Genomic DNA, 22,380 nt, shown 5'->3' with positions numbered 1-22,380 from the left:
CTTTGAATCTGACAAAAACAAAATTCATGATATTTGGCAATCGTCTAAAGGAGGATGAAGTCATTATGTCCATTGATGGAGAATTGATTGAAAGAGTTACTGAATTTCATTTTTTGGGTGTAATAGTAGATGAAAATTTGACGTGGAAATCACATATTGACTATATTAGAAAGAAGATGGTTAAAAGCATTTATATTTTGGGAAATGTAAGAGATTTATTAGATTATAAAACAATGCGCATTTTATATTTTTCATTGTTTTTCTCATATTTTAGTTACTGTGTTGCAGTTTGGGGGAAAACATATGAGAATACTATAAAACCTCTAAACTTATTACAGAAGAAAGTGATATGAATGATTCATAATGTTAAATATAGAGAACATACAAATAAATTATTTATAAAATCAAAATTATTAAAATTATACAGTTAGCTAGGACTACACAAAGATTAATGAGTCCAACGGTTAGGGGTATACGACTGTGGAACTCTCTTCATTATAATTTAAAGAATTGTATAAGTTTACATTGTTTTAAAAAGTGTTACATGCTTAAAACGATAACTCAATATGAAGAATGCGAATGAAATTGGAGTTCATTGAAAATGGATCCATTATAATTTTTTGTTTTATTTATTTTAATTTTATTTTCTCCTTGTTACTATGTGGAGTGGTATATTCTGATTGTAAATTGGTCATTTGGTTTGGGTTAGGACCGGAGATAAATGTTAATATTAGTTTGTTCCCTGATTTTTGGTGACTACTTGTAATATAAGTTGGAATGTAGATAGGGGGCAGGGTTTAATAAGAATATTTTCTTCTTCCTGCTCCTTTTCACACATGGTTGTAGTGCTTTATTGATAGAAAGTGTGGTTGGTTTGTTTGATTTGTTGTACCAAGTGTTAAATAAATAAATGAAAATGAAATGAAAATGGTCTTTCGTTCTACACGGTGCATTTCAAGGTCCTGTACCCATCCGTCGGTAAACTGTACCTGGGCTTGTTGCAGTGACCTGAAGTTACTAAACTTCATGAGTGTATGCACTCACTCCAAGAACCGTATAATTAGCGTGGTGAAAGTTGGGCAGCACGCTAACGTATTTTGTCCACTCTGTGTGCTCGTAAGGGTCTAACCCTTTCACTCCTTTGATTTTTTTCTTTTTTTTTTTTCCTCGTGTCTTTCTTTGACTTTTCATCAAGTCTGTCTTTGTACGGACCGGCATTGTTGCTCTTCTTCGTTTTGTACATAACTTTTTTGGGGAGCAAAGAAAAAGCAAGAAGGTATTGGAACCGGAGAATGAACGTTTTGCGGTGCTGCAAATGCTCGCATTTGATGCGGTACTTGGATTGTTTTGCCACGAGTTCCCGGCATGCAATGCGCGAAAGTCACGTGGTCTGTCAATCTCTATAGTTATTGGCCCCTAATTGTGAGTATAAGAACAGAAATATAAGAACAGAAATGCATTGGGGACTGTTGTTTCCATTGTTTCCAAGATGAACCTTTTTATGAGCAAAACACACACAAATCTACCATCATTTCACACACGAAAAACCCAACTGCAGTTCCTTGATTGGCCATTTGAGGCCAGCTCCAAAAATAAGTCTCTCTTCATAGAGTCTCATGTTAAAATGCATTTAAAGCAAATATAAACCTGTTTATAGTCTGGCTTAAAACACATGTTTGGTCTCTATGAGTGGTTTAACCCTTAATAACAAATGTAGGAGGGGGATATTTAGAATTTGCTAAGGCTTAAAGTTAGGGGTGTGGCTGTTTTCCCAGTTCTCGGCTTGCCTAATTTGAGCCAATGACCTGCACGTATCAGCTGTATTTGTGCTGTTGGTGCCTTTGGAGCATTAGGGTGGTTAGCCCAGTTTTATTTGCCGGAGGTGATGAAGGCTCCTGTGCTGTGTGTTAGTGTGTCACAGGAAATAAATCCATGACAAGCAGGGAGAAATGGTGGCTGTCACAGATGATTGAAAAAACAGCCTGAAAATGCTCACCCTCTACGTCCTGTGCCTGAGGCCCCCCAGATACCTAAGGGGAAAGCCTGTCATTAGTGCTCAAAAACTTCTCAGGGTGTGTTAAGTCCTCAGCCTTAAAGCACCCACAAGGCGGAGGCTTGTGAAGGGTAAAAAAGAGAACAAACAGCCTTAACCCTCTGTTTGAAACAGATGTTAGGAAAGTCAAATGTTGCCATTTAATTTTGCCAACAATAATGTAACAACACAGGTAATGTCTCCCAAGTAAAGTATCAGTTTAATGACTTTGCCTCCCCACCATTAGCGCTGTTTAGCTCAGCTTCCTCTTGCTTTACTTTTAGCTGTTTACTGGCGTGAGTGGGGTTCAGTTACCCGGTGTTCGTTAAAATGTGTGAAATTTAAGTAAATGGGGCAGTGTTTAAAAACGTAACCCAACTAATCACTAAAGCCCAGTTCAAATTTCCAATTTAATTTTCCAATTTAAGTTGTTTTTTTTTATTTTTTTTATTAGAATAACCCCTACCCCCGCATACCCCCTGTCCATTGCCAGTAAGTAGGTGGGTTCAGTTTTCCAGTAAGGGCTTATTTCCCATTCACTTACTCAGAGCTTCAGCCCTGGGGGAGGGAATGACACAGGAGCAGGCGAGTCTTTCTTTGCCTGCAAGCACTGAGAAAGCTGAGACATTGTCCAGCATCCAGGACTGTGTCTATCATATCTTAAACTTTCATCAACTGCCTAGTCTTTCTGACTGACGGGAGAAACAATTTTAGCTTTTTTATAGTTGGTCGTTTTTCATCAAAATCAGTTTCTTGTGTTATACTAAATCCTGTATACTAGTCTGCCTTATAGTTTACACGAAACCCATTTGAAAGACAATTTCTTAGGTTGTCTGAGGTAGGGGATTGGTTTCTTTGCTCCATATTATCATTGCTGATCTATTAAGAGTTGGAAACCTTTTAAGAGTGACAACATGATTTTAATATCTGGCAACAAAGTATCAATAGGAGATAATTTGATGTAATCGCTGAAGTGATAAATTTCACATCTTTTTTTTTCTGTCATCCAGTTACTGACATTTACGGCTTCACTTGTGCACAGTGAGTCAGTATAGCTTCTTCATAAACCACATATAGTCTCGTACAGTTCTGGGTATGAGAATGTAAAGGCCTCTCAATACTCTTATACAGCAAAGTTTTAATCAGATGTTTATGTACTGTAATTGTGTGCATCATGGGAGCTAGTTGCTGATCACGGGGCTCTATATTTGAATTATCCTTTATAAATAGACATGTACTAGAGCAATAAAGGTTTTCTGCTTGACCGTCTGCAGAATATATTCTGACTAGTTGCTCCCTCTCATGTAAATCCAGATATTCATGTTTGTCTGGCGTTCAGCTGGCCATCAGCTGTAGGCTCTGTGTGTATTCAGGTGTAACTCTTAGCAGAAGTCGAGAGGTGTTATGTGCGGCTTTTGCCTGGGCTAGTTCTTCGAGGCTGGCTTGGTCTGCGAGAGCCCTCAAGAGTTTTTCTAGGAGCTGTTCCATCTGAAGAGTTAAGCAAGCCCACTGAGGTACTGTTTTGAGCTGTTCTGAGATTCAAGATGGCCATTAAGAGGCAAAACTTGACTCCAGAAGGACTTCTGATAATATGTGCTGAACTTCCAAACTCCCCCAGAAAACATTCTGAAGAACACTGGTTCAGGCAGCGGTTTGGTTTGGAGAAACACTAAAAGAAATGATGCAGTGCAGTCTGCAGACGTGTAAAGGTTTGGTGTTAATTGTAAGCAGCTGATGCTTCTTATTTCGACTGTTTGTACTGGCAGCTGCTGACGTGCAGTGGGAATCCTGTCTGTTGATACTCTGTGCATGATCAGGTTTTTCAGCCTCTTCAAGCATTGTAAGAAAAGATGTGATGGTGTTGGAGAGACGTGCTGAAACCCTCACTCATGTTTAACCTCATTAGCTGTAATGGAGAAAGCCACCCCTCTCCCCCTTTAAAGAATCCGTATAATGAATCTTAATTTGCTCTGGCTTGAGTTTTCTTGCCGTTTGCATATTTACCCTACTGGTTTAATCTACAGATGACTCGTTTAAGGTATTTTGGCTACAGCTTGGATTTGATTGATTTCCAACTGGTGGAATTGCCAGTGAAGAGTTGTGGATGGGAGACAAAGCTCTGTAGGCCGTAAAGGAAACTGGCCACACAGTATAAGATGTGATAGACCGGTCCATGCATACTCGCTAAGAATTGTTCACAAAAATCAAAACAGCTTTTTTTTGAAATCTGGCAACAAGGGAAATGGCTACAAAAACAACACCACAGTGACAAAAAGCCACAGACTGAGCAGCAGATATATCATCGCCTTGATGTCCACCTTTGTTGTCGCGTTCGCGTTACATATTAATTGCATCACAGGACGCTCGGCTGCATTACTATGATGACGACCACGCACATTATGCATGTGGTACTCGATTGTTATGGAAAAAGAGTCGATCTGAGTAGGTTGTAATTTAAAAGGCGCTTTGTGGCGTTCCAAAAGCATGTGTCCAATAAGGAAGTTGAAGAGCACCTTCTGTACAACGTCAACTGTCACAACATTGCTGAAGGGTGTTTCTCTCGACTCTTCTTGACTTCTACCGGCTGTTATAAATGACGATACTGATCAATCGTCAAATGGCTAATGTTAACTGGTTTGCACTGCAGATATTCCACATTTCAAGAAAACATGTGGTAATATTAACATTTTATTTAAATTTAGTTATCATTTAAAATGTAAAAAAAAAAAAAAAGGGAATATCATTTTATTCATGTTTGCAGGCAGCAGCACTTGTGAGTGTGAGCAAATCAAGAGCACTTTCCATCCTCCTTTTCCAGGTAGCTTCAGGTGCTGATGACACACCGTCTAATTTGAGGTGTGAATCTTCTCAAACAGTGCCAACAGCAGTATCACATTGCAATAGTAGTGACTCAGCATTATATCCAGTGACACAGCACTGTCAACTACGCCTGTAGTTGTAGTGTTCTGGCTGAAAACCTCAAATAAAAGTACAACATGGCTGTTCCACAGCTAAAAGAACACAATCTTGTTACCAGTCAGGAATGCACTGATATATGAATATTTTCTGCCTGGGAGGTCATATCTTGGGTGAAGCTTTTTAACCAGCTCTGTTCTTTCACTGTTACTGCATCAGTAATGTCCATCAACTTTTTGCTCGCAAATGCTGCAGCATGCTGATATTGATTGATTTATGAGGAAAAAAAATAAAATGCGAAATGAGGATGTAAAGATTTAAATTTGTGACTTTGTGTATGCTATCCTCTTGTCAAGAAGATGGTGGAGAAACTTGGGTTAATGAACTGTGGTCATCCAGAGTTCTTTTTTTATGGCTGAAGCTTTCTATGACTTTATTCTCTTCCTCTAAAAGAAATCTAACTTTAAAACTTGAGTTTTAAATTGCTCTTAATGCTTCTGGCTGGAGAGCTGGTATTGCTGCACTATAGATGACGGCCAAGTGAATATGTTGGTCTACTTTAGCAGCATAAATGCCCCTGCTCCTAATCTGGACTGTGCAGAGAGTGTCCCACGCTGCGTCTGTGTGTTAGTGTGAAGCAGCAATGGAAAATTGGATTACATCGAAGGAGTGCCCTCTGCTTGCTGTGGTGTCACCCTCCAATACCCAAATACATATGGATCCTGGTCTGAGAGGGGGATAATGGTATGATAATCCCACAGAATGTCACCCTGTGCTTCAAATTAAATTGTTGTCGCCATAGCTACGTGGGTGGTTGTGCACGTGCGTGGTTTTTCAGCAGCACACGCCCAAATAGTCTCGGGGGTTGGTGGAGCAGCCTGAGAGCAGGCACAAAGTGGATGCTGGGCAGTGAGTACCTAAATTGTGCAGCGGTATGAGGATGAGGTGAAGTTGAACTAATTACTTTGACGGTGCTCTCGTATCTGCTCAGGGACCAGTTGGGTCAGGATTTAAAGTCAGTACTGGTGAGGAGCGTTTGTCAGGCTTTTCCACAGTTCATCTTGTTATTTGTTAAACTTTACTGAACCATTGTCATGTTCTGCCAAGGAATGTGGTCACTTAAAACACATGCATGCTCGGCTCTGTGATCCTGAGCGCTACTCCCCCCTCTCCCAGAGCTCGCTAACACAGAATGTTTGTAAGGAAACCTAACCCAACACTGACGCTGATACAAGGCCAGAGGAATTCCTGTAACTTGAGTTTATACCTCCTGGGTTCTCTTTCTCCCCCCTCTCTCTCACTCACACACACACACCGGGTATTTCCTCTGTCGACTCCTGTCTTTCTCATCAGCACTCTGTTCTGTGTCAGAGACGATGACCATTATAGATGCAGAAAGTCTCCTCGGCGTGATGTAGCAGCTGTTGCTGTTGAGGAGCGAGTGATTTCTTTTCATCACTCAAAGTATCTGTACGAGTGTGGCAGCAGCATTTTCATCCAAGAGCATCTCCCATCTGTAGGTAGTTATCCTCTGAAGAGGATTTTAGTGTTTCTGTGTGTGTTTCCACACAGCCACCAGAGTTGGATTATATGAAGTTGGACTTCCAGAGTTTTAATGTGCAACATGTGCCTAGTAATTAGAAAGCATTCCTTGTTTCCTGTGTGTTGTGACTGTGTTTCATGTAGGCTAAAGGGAAGTGTGTGTGTGTTGACTTTGAAGTCCATTCGAGGACTTTGGGCCATATAAATTTAATGGATAGAAAGGAAGGCATTTATCACATTCTCTCTGACAACTGGATTTAAAACCCATTCAAAACCTGGAGCCTGCCACTTCCTCCTCCGTGGCTGTGTCCAAATGGGGTTTTAATTGGCCATTATTTGACCTCACTCGGTGGGATTGTGTTGTTAACACATTTGACTTTATTTGGGTAACACTGCACAGCTTCCAGTCATAATTTGTCCACCTCACTTTATTTAGTCTTTAGGCTTTAAGCAGGTGTTTGATGCAGTTGCGGTAGTTTGCATGCTTTGTTGTTACTTTTGGATGTGTTTTCCATGACCTGCTTTTTCTGAAAGATTGCACATTTGTGCAAGTGAAACACTGTGTGATAACGCTGAGTTGTTCAACACAAAAGGCAAACCAATCACATTTGCTACTTACTCTGGCTCACATTCCAACATTAAAGGTTTCCTCTTCCAACAAAAGAACGTTTATTAATCATTAAGATGTTAAGTGTCCTCCTCCTCCATGCCTCCAAAACAGAAGCAACGCTAACATGAAGAAGTAATCTTTGTACTGTACCAACTGGATTTGACCAGTGACTAACGTGCTTTCTTTTTCCAATAAGTTAGAAAAAAGCTGATATACACATTAGTTGTAAAAATTAAGAGAACTTAAGAAAAAAAAACCCACAAACATTCAGAATAACCCAAGACTTTCTTTCAGTCATTTGAATGTTTTATATTAAGAATATGTGTAGCAGGGAAGCTGTAGCTTTAAAAGAAAATAGAAAAATAAGTCTTAATCCTTCCTTCATAATATTAGTTTTGGGCTAGTCTGTATTAGTATCTTAGCCTTTCATACGTAAGAGTAGCTAATTGCCTGATTTGTGGTGATTGCTAGGGCTTCTTCAGTTTTTGAGTGATGGCTCTGTGCTTGAGGAACACGTGCACCAGTTTTTGATGCAACTCACACTTCAGGTCTTACTGCCACTTCACTTTGTGACATTATTTGCAGCCTCACTCACAATGAATCTCTCAGCTTTCAGGGCTGATGTTGTGGTGTGTGACAAATCAGATGATGGACGTGAGACCAAAGAAGGGTGACTGCAAAGAAAGGTGGCAACATCAGAGCATAAGTAATGTGCCGAGAACTGGCTACAAAAGTACAGAAAGTAAATGCTGAATAACAGCTAGGATGGCGGGCTGACTGTGAACATTGTGTTTTTGTAACCAGTGTCAGAGTTTATTAAATACGTTGTGAATATTTTCCAGCAAATGAGCTTTCAAGATAACAGTTGAAGCCTTATGTTAAGAAAAAGAGGGGAAGAGGTGGCTGTGACGAGCTGAGGCTCATGGAGCATGTGGGTTGTTTATTAGGCAGAACGCTGCTGCACATTACATCCTATTCATTTAATTCCTCTTTTCTGCCGGCTTGCGTTTCATAATTGTATTGTTGCGATTATTCCTTTTATCTGCCCCGTCTCTGTGTCATTACTTCAGTTTATTTATTTATTTATTTATTTTTAAACTTCACTGCTCCAGTGAGCGCATCACAATCACTCACATGCTGTCCATGCAAAGGAGGCCAGCTGACTGTGGGTTTTTCCTTCAGCGGGGCTGTCCAATCAGATCGTTGTATTACAGCCACCGCCCTCCGCGTGTTGTAGCTGGCTAAGTTTCAAAACATCGGCAGGAGTGTCCGTGTGCATGTTGTGTTCGTGGCAGCGAGCCAACGGGGGTTGCCACAAGAGGGCGGAGCAGCGGCCGGTGGGGGTGGGGGCGAGGTGTTGAGAATGAGGAGAGGAGAGAGAGAGAGAGAGCAATGGTGGGAACAAAGAGGGGAGGGAGAAACTTTGTGAACAAGATATGCAGAGCGTTTTCTCAAAAGATAAGAGTAGGTGTCTGTGATTTGCATCGAAGGACCTTTGTCTGCCAGATGGCTTTCCAAGGATTGCTGGGAATGTTAGGATCAGTTATTCCTCAGATTATCCAGCCCGAACATACCAAAGTGGCTTAGTGCTGATGCTGGCTGGTTAGGCTTTCATAAGTGGAGTAACTCTGCTGATCTTCCTCTAGTTTTCTAATTTAACTCCAGCACATGCTGAAGTTAGTTTGCTCACTGAAGGATGACTGATGCATAAAATCTGCCTGGTGTAACAGCCTGTTTGAAGAAAAAGGACCTCTGCTGTAGCTGAGACAGCTTTTTTTTTGCACTTCACATTGTGGCCTCTAAGTCATGTCTTAGTAAAGGAAGGTTTCGTGTGTGTACGTGCACATGCTTAACCTTATGTCCTGACGTCTGCTCCTGCCTGAAGTGTTGCAATGGGGTGTGCTGCAATTCTGGACTGGTAATCAAGTGTTTGGAAGTTTAAAACCGACACACTTTCTAAAAATGATAACAACAGTATTTATTTAGCTTTTTTTGCCTCTTTGTGATTGTGTGAAATATATTTATTGCTGAACTTTGTTTTACATAAAAACATCTTTCAAGTGAAGTCCAGTATAACTATCTTTAAAAGCAGTGTTTGAAGTTTTGTTGTTGTCTTCAAAAAAGAGATGAGCAGTCTGAGTATAGTAATTACATAAAGTGAGTTACTTAATCACTTGGTTACTTGAAGCTTTATTTTTTCCACTGGTGAATAAAACTGCCTTTCACAAATTCACACTGACATGTGACATCAGCTTCTAGGAATTTTCCTTTTCGCTCTGACCTTTTCTGTCTTTGTGTTGACAGGCAGTTAAAGAGCACAGAGACCTGAGGCGATGACACAGATTAACAGAAGGTCTCTATTTAAATGATTCAAGCAAGTCCTGTTGTACTCATGCGTCACTTTTTGAACTTTGGAAACCATTTCCATTTAAAAGATGTTTTAAATGAATTCAACTTTAAACAGATTCATTCTGGGTTAAAATGTTCATGAGTTTTCTCACAGAGCTCTTACACACTGTTGGTGGAAAAATAAAATACAGGAGGAAACGCGTTTGGATCACAGCTGTTTTTTAAAATTATGAAATTAAAGTGTAAACTTGCTAAATCTTGCTGGCTTCAGCTTACTTCAATTTACTTCAGTTGAGTTTAAAATGATAGTATTTGTACAAATTAGAGGAGGCTGCACATGCGGACATGCAGTTGCTAGCAGGGCTGTGAGTCGGCCTTCTAGATGCTGGAGCTGCTTACTGTCAACAACACTGGAGACAACAATCTTCTGCTTGTGCTGCTGTTGATCATTGAGTCGGCTTTGGAGGAGACGAGGTTCTGATATACAAAGTGTCTACATAGACAGTCACCCTTTGTAGACAAATACCTACAAATTTCAGCTGTCAAACATAAGTGCTTTGTAGGGGCTGACAGAAATATGGTTGCCAGGTCTGAAAATTGCTTGGTTTTTTGTGCAATTTAATAAATTCTTACAATTTTTTCCTTTTCAAATCTCAATCTAGTTTAAAGGTCGTGTTAACAAGAGTCTCTTAACTGGTAACAAGCTGAATTAAGCCGTAAGTTTACAGATATCCAAGTGTCTCTGCCCGGCAATCTTGGCAGCAGGAAAAACTCAGGTTTTTTTTTTTTTTCTTGTTGGTTTGTGGATAAAGCGTGTTGCGGGCTGGTCAAATGATGTGATGGTAAACTGCTTTATTGACACTACTATGCTTTGTAAAAGTAATCCAGCAGGTTAACGTCTATTCATTGTCTGGTACCAGTGGGCAGCTGTAGAAATTCACTGCTGCAATGCGTGCGCGATTAGTTTTTTGTTTTGTTTTTTGAGCAAACTTGTTTTCAGTTTCCCAAGCAGCCCTGTTTCTGTGGCACCACTGTGTGACATTACATGGCCCTCGTCCCTTCCCCCCACTCGGCTGTGCACGCAGGGAGCGCATGCATGCTGCATGCAGTGATTTTTTTTTTTTTTTTTTTTTAAAATTGGCTATTGAAGTTTGTGCCCCCCCCCCCCCCCCCCCCCATTCCCAGTGCATTGCATGGTGGGAAAGGGGAAACAGGATTGATCCTGCTGCTGTGTGAATACAAATACGGGGAACTTGCAGCCATTGTGCATCGCTGTTATTTCCCTCAGGAGTTAACCTTTTTGCTTTGTGACGGTGCTGCGGCGTGAAACTATTGGCATTTATTTAAAAAGACAAAAATGCAACACAACGTCAGATTCGGGTGAAAATGCACACCCTAACTCATCAGTGTATTAATCAATTCATGATTTTGAGGTTACAAAGATCAACACTAAATTTTTTTTATGTATTTATTTTTGTCATTGAATCAGTTTCTGTTTACTCCTCTTCCTCTCCAGCTTCTCCTCTTTGTTTTTAGTTTTATAATTTTAAGATTTAGGATGCCTACATTTCATACAGTAATAATAATAATAATAATAATAATAATAATAATAATAATAATAATAATAATAATAATAATAATAATAATGGATTGCATTTATATAGCGCTTTGAGGGTCTCGAAAAGCGCTTTACAATTCCACTATTCATTCACTCTCACATTCACACACTGGTGGAGGCAAGCTACAGGTGTAGCCACAGCTGCCCTGGGGCAGACTGACAGAGGCGAGGCTGCCATATTGCGCCATCGGCCCCTCTGGCCTTCACCAGTAGGCGGCAGGTGAAGTGTCTTGCCCAAGGACACAACGACCGAGACTGTCCGAGCTCGAACCGGCAACCTTCCGGTTACAAGACGAACTGCCAACTCTTTGAGCCACGATTGCCTCTGTTGCTGTTAGCAATACTAACAGCTAAAATTGAAGTTCACAACACTGAACAATGATTTTGGGGCAAATTTCAGGGGTCAGACCTCCTGTTTGAACAACATTAAAGTGGTAAACATAGGTTATCATAAATGTTAAAAAGTTAAAGTTGTTTAATGATTAAATGGCTAATATTAACGCGTATTGATGTTAGTCCTTTTGCTATTATGAATTACCCAATAATAGTATTTATGATGTGTTAGCTAAGGTGTTTACCATTTTCATGAAATCGTCATTTCATTTAACATTCTCATTACAGCACAAGGCTTTTGTGAACTGTGGAGCCGAATGCAGAAGAACCAAGAAGGTATAGGAGCAAAATAACATTCAAGCAATAAAAGTGTGCAAAGATCCAGCAGTCTGGACGTGATTGGTACTTGACCCTCTGTGTCACCATGCCTTTTGGATGTAGACGAGCAGAATGTCCCTCTGCCTGAAGCCTTTGCTCGTGCCACGCATTAGTGTGTAATAAATAATGTTGGTGAGTCTGCTCTGCCTCGAGGCCTCCCCTCCAGGCTGTTCTCTGTGGAATTTACAACTTTGATGGCATTACCCACATTTCACATCTTTTCATGTTGTTCTCATTTCTTCATGGCAAGCACATGGTGCTGCCTGATGTGACATCTACAATATTTTGGACATGTCAGAATTGTCTTTAGGGCTGCCACAAACGATTATTTTGATAGTCGACTAGTCATTGATTATTTTTGCGATTAGTCGACTAATCAGATCATGCATCCATTGGACGTAAAACGTACAGCTTATTGCGCCAGCAGCATCTGCTCTTATATAACTATCATTAGCTTACAGCTTTAAGTGTTTAAGGTATGTGCTAACTAAAAATAAAGACAAGATGGTAGTTTATTAAATTTTAATGACATTTGCAGATTGTTTCGGTGGAATTTAATAAACTCAGCCGTGTGCTCCTTGCTATCTAAAATATAACAGGACACCGGAGTATATTCTCGAGCATCTCACACTTCTGATAATCAGTTGCCTGCTTGACGTTTATTCAGCTGTGTAAAAACTATAACTTTAATCTCAGACAAACCGCTTTACTCAGGAACAAATAAAATACTGAAAAAAGCCAAACAATAACATTTTTAAGTTATCTAAGTAACTTTTATCATGTTTAACCTGAGTAGCGAAAGACGGAGGTGGGTTTGAAAATTATTTGCCGGGAGTCCGGTGTTCTCACCGGCTCTAGTGAGCCTTGAACCCCAGCTAGCTATCGAGCTAGTGGGTAACAGACGTCTCCGAAAACGTTTGAGCGCTTTTGAAAATATCTGGTGTCTTGATAAACTGAGCAGATATTTGAAGTTTACACAGCTACATTCTCGCCTGAAAATATGTTAAACATTTATTTTGTGACCCAGAAAGAAAAATAAGAGTAATATTAAAACTAACTAGCCGCCGCCATTGTTGGAAACTGAGCAGGGCCGCGCTATGAATTCTGGGATAGGTTGGGCCACGAAGTATACACCCGACCCATCCTTCAAATCTGGGAAAATGAAGGGCGCATTTGTCGGAGTCTTCAAATTTGGACAGTCTTCGTCGTGTCGCTGTATCGTAATCGGCCTACAAAAGTGGGCACAGGAGGATGCGGTTCCTGAATTTGGACACAGCTACGATACCGGACACTGCTTCTTCTTTTTCGGGGTTTAACGGCAGCTGGCATCCTTGTACATGCAGTGCTGCCATCTTCTGTTTCAGTCCGTTATTACACGCTTAATTCCTACTACTTATTCCTGCATGTTTTGGGATCTTACAAAGCTTCAAACGACGCGTCAACTATTAACAATTTTCAACACCAGTGCACATGTTAAGTTTGAAAAGTGAATGTTACAGTTGGGTCTTTCAAAGTCTGCAGACTGTTAAAGCTTTGCTATCTCTTTGATAGCTTTGTTTTTTGTTTTCCATCCTAGTGATGGCCTCTCTCTTAGCCTGGCTCTACCAGAGGTTTCTTCCCGTTAAAAGCATGTTTTTTCCTTCCCACTGTTGCCAAGTGTTTGCTGATAGGGGGGTGTCTGCTATTTGGAGGTTGCTGTATTATTGTAGAACCTTTATCTTACAGTTATAAAGCGCCTCGAGGCAAATGTTATTTTGATTTGGCAATTGAAGTTCTAGTCAGACGCTTTCAAATACAAGTCCAACACCTGTAGTCATCTCAGAATATTTATGTAATTTGTAATGGGGTGACCAGGGAACAGGCTTCACCTGACCATGACACTGCTCATCAATAAATTGGCCAGTTACTTTTGAGCCTCTGAAATTGGGGCACTGTTTACTTAAAAATGACCATAAGTCCTAAACAGGTAATGCAAAGTTGTGGTGGTACATAAACACAATTACAGAGTGTCTCACTGTCCAAAAGCCTGTGGGCTGCATCTGTAAATATTTTTATTTTTTTAACTAAACTCCTTTTTAAAAAGAAAGTAAATAGTCTTTTACAAAAACTGGTTTCCTCCATAACAGCTCCAGGGGAAGAATTTTGAACCTTTATTAATATAGGGTATTAGAGAGAAGACATGAAAAATGTGAGACAGCAGGGGGAAGACAAGCAGTAAAAGGACTCGGGCAGATTCAATTTTTGACATTTTTTTTTTTTCCCCCTTTAAATTTTAAAATCAGTGACTGTGTAATACCCCCGTCCTTTGCAAATAACTTGACACATCACTGTTTCATTAAATGTTAGCATTTAACCTCTGGGCAACGACAGGATGGCAGTGTCTCTCTTTCATGTACAATCTGTGGTCCTAACTTAAAGCCACAACTCTCAGGCATGATTCTCCTATTTCTAATAAAAACACAGTCCTTATACAGTTTAAAACTTGCAAATCCACTTCAACCGATCTCCTAGAAAGAACCTGCCTCAGACTGAAAGAGGTACTGAAGACAGAGGCAGGCTGAGAGAGAGCACTGCCTTAAAGAGACTGTATTCTGTGCAAGTCAATAATATCGATCCTTGCTCCTAGAGGCCTGGTGTTGTTATGTAATCTCCAACACTGTGTGTATGAGAGAGTATGATTCACCTCAAGGACCGTTGATGACATGTGTGGAGCAGATAGGATTAAAAATGTGTGAAGGGCCTTGCAGCGAAGATCTGCTACCGTGAAAGAAGACTCCTGTTGTTTTTCTCTTGGCCATGTTACAGCATGCACAAATGGCAGCCTGAAATAACACAGCTTTGAGGTATTGGTTTCTGAATGACCCATATTAAACTTTAGTGATGATAGAGGTGTTCAGTGGAATTGATTCCCTCTATTTGTCACCCTAAATGATTATAAGAAGAGTCTTCATCTAAAATTATTTTCCCACCCGCCTTAAACATGGATTTCATTAAATAACTGGTCATGCAGTAGTCACTTGGAGGAGTTGCGTTTGATCCCTGTACTGCTGATTTGCAGCTATTCGTCAGTCGCTCAACCCCACCCCACCCCACATCACCTTCCTCATCCTCCTCACCCCCTCCTCTCCAAACCAGCTGCATTCCTCGCTGTTGTGTGTCCTGTGCTCCTGGAATTTGTGAGAAGTCATCGGGGGAGGGATGGGACAGGAAAGCCGGGAAGAGGAAGGCACTGAGTGACAAAGTGGTGCCGAGATCGAAGTGAAGCACTGACGTTAACAGAAGGAGAGATTGTAAGAAAAGCACAAGAAGAAAAGGATCCAACAGCCAGAGGCAGAAAGAGGAGGAAGTCTGATAAAGGGGGAGGTGTGCGTCCTATTAGATTATCCTGCTCCCCAGGGGAACAGCCAATATTGATGAATTGATTGCAGGCCCCTCCCCATCCACTCAGGTCTCCTGCTATTGGGTGCCACTGATCTGGTGTCTCTTTGGGATATGACGCCCTGTGCATATTTAATTAGCCCTCCATTACAAGCGATCGGTATTCAAGCAGGAGGGTTTAAAGCAAAGCTCAGCGTTTAGCAGCAAAGGTTAAATGACATCTTCCATTTCTGTCCTGAGGGACATTTTTGTCCACGATGATCAGTGCAGCTTTTACCTCATCTCCTGTATGTGGTGCATCCTGATAAACATGGGAGCATATTAGCAATATTTGTGTTAAAATCTCAACAAGCCCAAGACTTCTTTCCAGATTGAGTATTGATTGAGTTTTGGTGGCCTCTTGGCCGCCATGTTTAAGAGAAGTGCGCTCAGGGGTTTTGAGCTCTGTTTGAGCCTCCCTGCTAGGACATGCATATGGATAACTTCTTTATCATTCAAAGCCTTTTCTCTTAAATTAGGTGTGTGTGTGTGTGTGTGGGGGGGGGAGACTAACTCTTATTGTGGTGCTTAATTTATTCATGCTGCTTGTCTCATTTTACCGTCGACCTTTTGTTGACTCACAGCAGCAAAACACAACGCCGACGCTGCATCCAGATTATAGTTGAGATGAAGAGTCGGGCACCGTTTCAGAAATAACATCCATCAGTAACAGGCGTGAAAACGCATATCACCTGAACTAGGGCTGGGCGATATGACCCAAAATTCATATCTCGATATTTTTTTAGCTGGATGGCGATATAAGATATATATCTCGATTTTTTTTTTTTTAAGCCATAAAGTAAGAACAAAAAGAGAGTTCTTAGTCAAAGCTGTGTCCCAGATGTCACACAGGCACTTTTATTAACATACAGCACAGATGTACATGAAAAATTACTCAAAATTAAATTATGAGCATTCATTAAATAATAATGCTCCATAAATAAAAGAAAACAAGGTTGTTTTTGTGCTAAACAAAGAGCTCACAATTGTGCAGTCAAAATGTAAACTAAAAGACGCTGAGCGTAATAACAAAGACAGATTTCACAGCTGCTCTGTTCCCAAGTTTTACTGTGTGACTGATAGCCTGGAGTTTGAAATCCGCTTCATAACCACCTCTCTTACAGGTGCCATTTATGGTCCTTATACACACACAATACGGTAATATTACGTTGATGCACAGTACGTATCACTCCGCGAAGCTCCTCGGTAGCCGTAATGCGCCGACAATCTATCAAGCGGTGCAGCTCCGTAGCTTACCAAAGTCGTACTAAAACATTTTTGACAGATTGCTGAGCGCCGTGTACCACATAAAATCGGTTCGCGGCCATCAAGCACAACCAGAATTCATACATAAGGCGCGCTATCAACTTTTGAGAGAATGAAAGGATTTTAGGGTTAGCGCTGTTAGCTCGTTAGCATGTTTAGCTCGTTAGCACGTTGACGCCGTCCAGCCCCACGCATGGGGCGATGCGCAGTAACTCGTTAACGGAGATTTGCCGTGTCCGTCTTGTCGCTGCCTGCACGTGAAGCGATGGGGGAGGAGGGGGAGTTGTCTTCAGTGAAGGCGAGGCGGAGTAACGTTGCGTAGAGACAAAAGTGGACGAAAGAGAGGCAAACTTGCGGCTCCACAACTATAATTATAACGTAACATAGACTATATCGATATAAAGGATATTGTCACATATTATATCTCGTATAAAAAATATATCGATATGTTTTAAAAACTCGATATATCGCCCAGCTCTAACCTGAACATTTGCTGCTCGTGCTAGTAGCGATTTAAAATGCAAAAAAACAAAATACAGCATAGATGGAAGTCATCCAGTCAAACCAGACTCGTTTATCTTACGCTGGACCTCAGTGCATCGCCCTCATTGTATCCACTCTCTAAAACGAGCTGCTTTAGGTCCCGCCCTCCCTTTAAGCCAGCTTTCTTCTGTTTGGTTGCTCCACATAAACCGACGGTTCGAGAAGCAGATGGGTGGGGCTTTCTTTGCCAGACACAACCATATTAGCAGTATCCGAAAGAGAAGACTTGATTTTATTATTTGGAGATGAGGTTCATGTGTCAGCATGTGTGTAGCATTAAGCCCTATGTTAAACTGTTCTTATATAGCACTTTTCTACTCTACCCAAGTACTCAAAGCGCTTTGTACAATATGCCTCACTCACCCATTCATATAAGCACTTTTTTTTTTCCTTTTTTATGTAAGTGCTATATAGCTATCTAACATTCACACACATTCAAACTCTGATGCATGCCTCTGAGACTGGAGTTGCTGTGGTCAGCACCCAGACTTTGGCCCCTTTGAGCTTGATGTTGATGTCTGAACGCACAGCTGAAACGATGCGTGTGCTACCTGTTTTCTCAGGTGTTTCTGTTCTTCTGTGAAACCTGCACGGTGCCTATCTGCAGAGAGTGCAGCATGGGCCGTCACATGGGCCACACTTTCGTTTACCTGCAAGACGCCGTTCAGGACTGCCGGGCCATCACCATCCAGCTGCTGGCAGATGCACAGCAGGGACGACAGGCGGTGCAGGTAGGACCGCAACCTCACTGATGATAAATTCTGTTGTTTGTATGTTGGTGCTGGTGAGGTGACTCAACACACTGTGTTGGAGAAGAATCAGAAGAACGTGATTTGAGTGCTAACTCAACAAACCCAAACAATTCAAGGACTTACAGGTAAGGTTGTCCTACTTCTGACAAAAACAAGGTTCTTGCCAAGATTAAAATATCCAAATGAACCTTTATCACTGCCTAATGAGGCTGAGTGGAAACTAGAGAGCAGCTGTGCGTGCCCCCCCCCCCTTCAGGACAGAGTGACCACCTATGGGAGACAATCAGCTTCAATATGTTTGAGAGTGACCAGTCCCTGGTGCTGGGAAGCCTTAGGGGTTAGAGGTCTCCAGCTGGCCCTAAAAGAAGGGGGGGGTGGGGCTGTATGGAATGAGTTCTTTTGAGTGGGGGTGAGGGTGGGGGGGATAAGGCTGAAGGTCAAAGGGGAGGAGGAGTGGAAAGGAGTATGGGGGAGGGTAGATGAGGTATTTAAAGGATTTCAGAGAAAGGAAAACTCCCCTCTTCTTTCACAGAAGTGCAGCACTTTGCCCCCCTGTATTCACTCGCTCCCCCTCCACCTCTTTCTCCCACTCCCACACAAACACACAACACCTCTCTTCATTTACATAATTATAGATTGGGTGGCAGCTTCCTAAGCCCCCCCACCCCCAACCGAAATTCCTGCTTATACAGTGACACATGAATAAGTTGGAGGAAAAAATGTGAGTTTTATTAACACTTTAGTCTGCCTGGTCATGTTTTGGGTTTTTGTGTTTTTTGTTTTTTTTGTTTTGTTTTGTTTTTTTGTCACATTAAAAATTCCAAACAATGAGCAGAAGGATTTTCTGTGAGTAATAGTGGAATCTTCAGTTATTCACATGTCAGTCTAAATTTTGATTAAGGTAGGGGGAAGAATGGATAAATTGCAATGAGCAGTTTAAAAAAAAAAAGAAAAAAAAAGAAAGTTTATAAATTCCTTTTTGAATGCCTTGTGGTCAAACACTCAGCCAATCGTAAAGTCGGGTAATGGATTAGTTGTTAGTTTGAAATGGTAACTGGCTCACAGGGATACGTCAGACACACGAGTGTTATCTAAGTTGCCTCAAAGGCGGGGTGGTGGTTGTGACTTTGGCAAACACTCACCCAAAACATGAAACACTAGCTCATTGCGCTGAGGTCACACGACTTGCTGGCACGTACTATCTATTCAGTAGAGCATGTGCCTCGCCTATCCATTTCCCAGCTTAACCTCTGTGTGACCGCGCCTTGCTTTGTACCTTAATGGATGGGTAGTTGTAGGGATGCACTGATTGTGAAATTCTCAGCCGATACCAGTGTTTAAAATAGCAAGTTAACAAATGTGGCTTTTTCGTGTGTTCGTTTTGTTGTTTGTTTTAACCCTTGGCCTTTGTCACACTCTCTGTATCTTTGTGCTGCTTGGCTGATTTATTGGTGCGTGAGCAGCGCTTATGTCAACAAATTCAGAAATGTCACCACATAGATTGCCAAACTCCTGGCCAGAAATAAAAGTCATGTCCCACAGCACACACTGGGATCATCATTATCATCAACAACAACAAACACCACACACTTGGTTTCATGAGAAGCACTGGGGTACGAGTAGCTGAGTCATAAGATACACCACCTGTCGTCTGGCAGCACCTTGGGCTTTGTGTGTGTGTTTGTGTGTCTGTCCACTTTTGTCCAGGTCACCGCGGGAGTAAATACTGACGCCAGATAATGTGCAAACAGAAACGTAGGCATAGGCAACACACACGCACACACTCTGCTGTCCCCTGAGGTAGGAAATTTCCGCCCACTCTATACCCATTATCTTCGTTGACCCCTAACCCTGGACTTGTGACCTCCTGGTTGGCCGGAGCTCTATGCCTCAGAAGGTTTGATTGGTTAGTTTGACTCTCTTTGTGCTGCAAGCTGTGCTCCTCCGGGAATGTGAAGAGAAATGCGGAAGATGATGGCGACACAGAGACTGCGAGGGAGAGAGAGAGAGATGGAGGGGTGGAAGCAGGAGATGCAAAAAAAAAAATCACAGGGAGGGAAACAGAGATGGTTAAGAGAGGAGAGGGTGAAAGAAATCGTTAAATAGATTTCCTATCAGTATCAAAAAATCAATCTTGTAGAAATGTACAGATGGTGAGAAAAAGGTGGTAGCATTTTAATTTCAACGTGGCTCCTTATTAACTTTGACAACAGTCGGCCCCTCTGATTCCTTCAGAATTCCCGTCCTGCTGTTTCTTCTCTGGGGGCCTGATTTAGTTGTCCCTTTAGCTGGCTGTTTCAAATAGCCAGGCCAAAGAGAAAAGAGCCCTGCTGCCAGGCTTTATTGCTGCAGGGATGCATTGGGGGTGTTATGTGTCTTAAGACCGGGGCTGCAGAGCGCGAGCGGTGGTTTAGCTGACCTTTGATCCTTGCGGCCGATATCACAAAGGAAGACTTAAACCCTCCTCCCCTTCGTCCCTGTGAGGTCCTGATCACCCTCTGACCCCCCAGAAACTGCCAGAGGAAAGGCCAGATAAAACTGAGAGGCGGGGGGAGGCAAAGGGAAACTCAGTGTTGTAAAAGCTAAGACCTTTTGTTTGGTGCTATTGCTTTTCAGTGCTTGTATTGATCCAGGTTATAAACGTGCTCTTTCTGTTGAGCCCGACTGTAAAATGAGACTGCTTTTAAGTTCACAGAGATTCACATTGTAAATACTTTAGTCTAATCTAACCAGTCTAACCATGCAATGGCATCTTCCAATACTTTTCAGTATCCATTCTGTGGACTTTAAATCCTCAGTGTCTCAACAAATGGAGAAATCCACGTTAAACATGATCTTCATGTGATTTTTTTATTTATTTTTTTCTTCCCCAAAGTCTGTCCCTTCTAGTAGGAAGTTGCATCATTTTTGGGCAGTGTGAAGTGACTTCCTATTCCTGGCTCATGTTTCCTCTTCCCTTCTAAAAGTACCACCAAATGTGACAAAAGAATAGATCACAAAATCTCTGCAGGTGCTCGTGCACTGATTTGGATGTCACATACAGTGTCCTTTTATGTTTCCTGATCCTCTGCGTCCTGTTTCTGGGTCCCATATGGCTAATAAAACAGGCCAGTCTTTATACGTTCCCGCCCTTTGTCACACTACAGAGTGACAGCTACATTTGCACATTATAGTCCTCTCTTTGTGCCTTTCCATTGCTAGTGGTATTTTTTTATTTTTTTATTTTATTTTTTTTATTTTTTTATTTTTAAATAGCAGCCTGGGTTTTCTTTTCTGTTCTGATTGTCTCCAAAGTTGACAGCATTTCTATGTCACATCTTACAATTTTGTGTTGTGTGTCTCTAGCTAAGCATGGACAAGGTCCAGGCCATGTCCGAGCAGGTGGAGATCAAGGCTAAAGTGGTGCAAACAGAAGTGAAGGCTCTTGTCCTGAGACACAAGAAAGCGCTGGAGGAGAGGGAGTGTGAGCTTCTATGGAAGGTGAGCTGCTACTTTGTGTATTTATCAGCCTTTAGTGAAACATTTTTACACCTGACTTTGAACTCATTTTATTCAAAAGGGACATATTAGTGTCAATGTGCCAGAGTTAGCCAAACGGCTACCTTTTTATCTGTAGTCCTTTAAAGTCCTTTAAAAACACACACCATCAAAGATAACAAATCAGTCCAAAATGAATGCTCACGGATCTGATTCCTCTTTAGCCATTGAGTTTTAAATGGATTGGCGGTAGTGCATTGTCTTATTATAGCTGAAATATTAGTCCAAATGTCACTACGTTTGACTGATAACACTTCTTTACTAAATATTGGATGTCTAAAAGGTATACTACTGGTCACTGTTCATGGTCAGCATGGTGGTGTGGTGGGTTAGCACTAGTGGGGCAACGGATCACGGTTGATCCGTAATCCAAACCGATCCCACTCCACGGTTTGGCACGTGATCCGAAGATTTAAAAACGAGGGGAGAAAAAAAAAAGTGTGTGTATGGTGCGTGTGGTGGGTCTGTCAAGCGATAGTTATGGCCAGCGATAGTTATGGCCAGCGCTAGCGGTCCAAGTGGAGGAGCAGAGGAGTTTACAGTATTTAAGCAGCCCTTTGCTGCCCAGTCCGACCGGACTAAAGCTATTACAAAAGCTGCTAGGGTGTTTAGCTGCAGACGGGAGGCCGTATTCTGTTGTGCAAAACAAGGGGTTTAAACTATGATGAACGTGCTTGAGCCACGCTATGATATCCCGTTCGCGTCCACTTTAGTGGCAAGATCGTTCCAAGCATGTATGAGCAGGAAAAGATTTAAGTTGTGGCTGAACTGTCCCAGGCATCTTCTGTTGCCCTAACTACTACAAATGGGTGGACCTCCAGGGCAACGAAAAGCTACGTGACCGTGACAGCTCATTATATCACAGCAGAGTGCGATATAATGAGCGATATGTATTATTCTAGGGTCTACCTTACAATATAAAGCGCCTTGAGGCGACTGTTGTTGTGATTTGGCACTTTATAAATAAAATTGAATTGAGTGGTAGATACAAAGACTGTACTGAACTATATTGTACCATATTGGGGTTTTTTTTAATTGCGTGGAATGAGTCTAGAGTTAAATGTTTTTAACAGGCAAAAAATACCTC

General features: G+C 41.6%; 1 protein-coding gene across 1 annotated transcript in view; it reads left to right on the top strand.

Moving 5' to 3' along the window:
* Positions 1-22,380, top strand: part of trim71 (tripartite motif containing 71, E3 ubiquitin protein ligase) — a 36,924-nt gene that overhangs the window by 5,265 nt on the left and 9,279 nt on the right. Inside the window, exons 2-3 of the mRNA XM_086279480.1 lie at positions 17,568-17,735; positions 21,102-21,236. Of these exons, the coding sequence (XP_086135606.1) occupies positions 17,568-17,735; positions 21,102-21,236 (303 nt within the window). The remainder of the gene's footprint in view (positions 1-17,567; positions 17,736-21,101; positions 21,237-22,380) is intronic.

Source organism: Aulonocara sp. 'chitande type north' Nkhata Bay, linkage group LG22 (genome assembly GCF_057382095.1).
Source record: "Aulonocara sp. 'chitande type north' Nkhata Bay isolate Kocher_YH1m ecotype deep benthic linkage group LG22, A_spYH_male_GT1.1, whole genome shotgun sequence".
Taxonomy (NCBI): Eukaryota; Metazoa; Chordata; class Actinopteri; order Cichliformes; family Cichlidae; genus Aulonocara; species Aulonocara sp. 'chitande type north' Nkhata Bay.
This window is presented reverse-complemented; position numbering and strand designations above follow the sequence as displayed.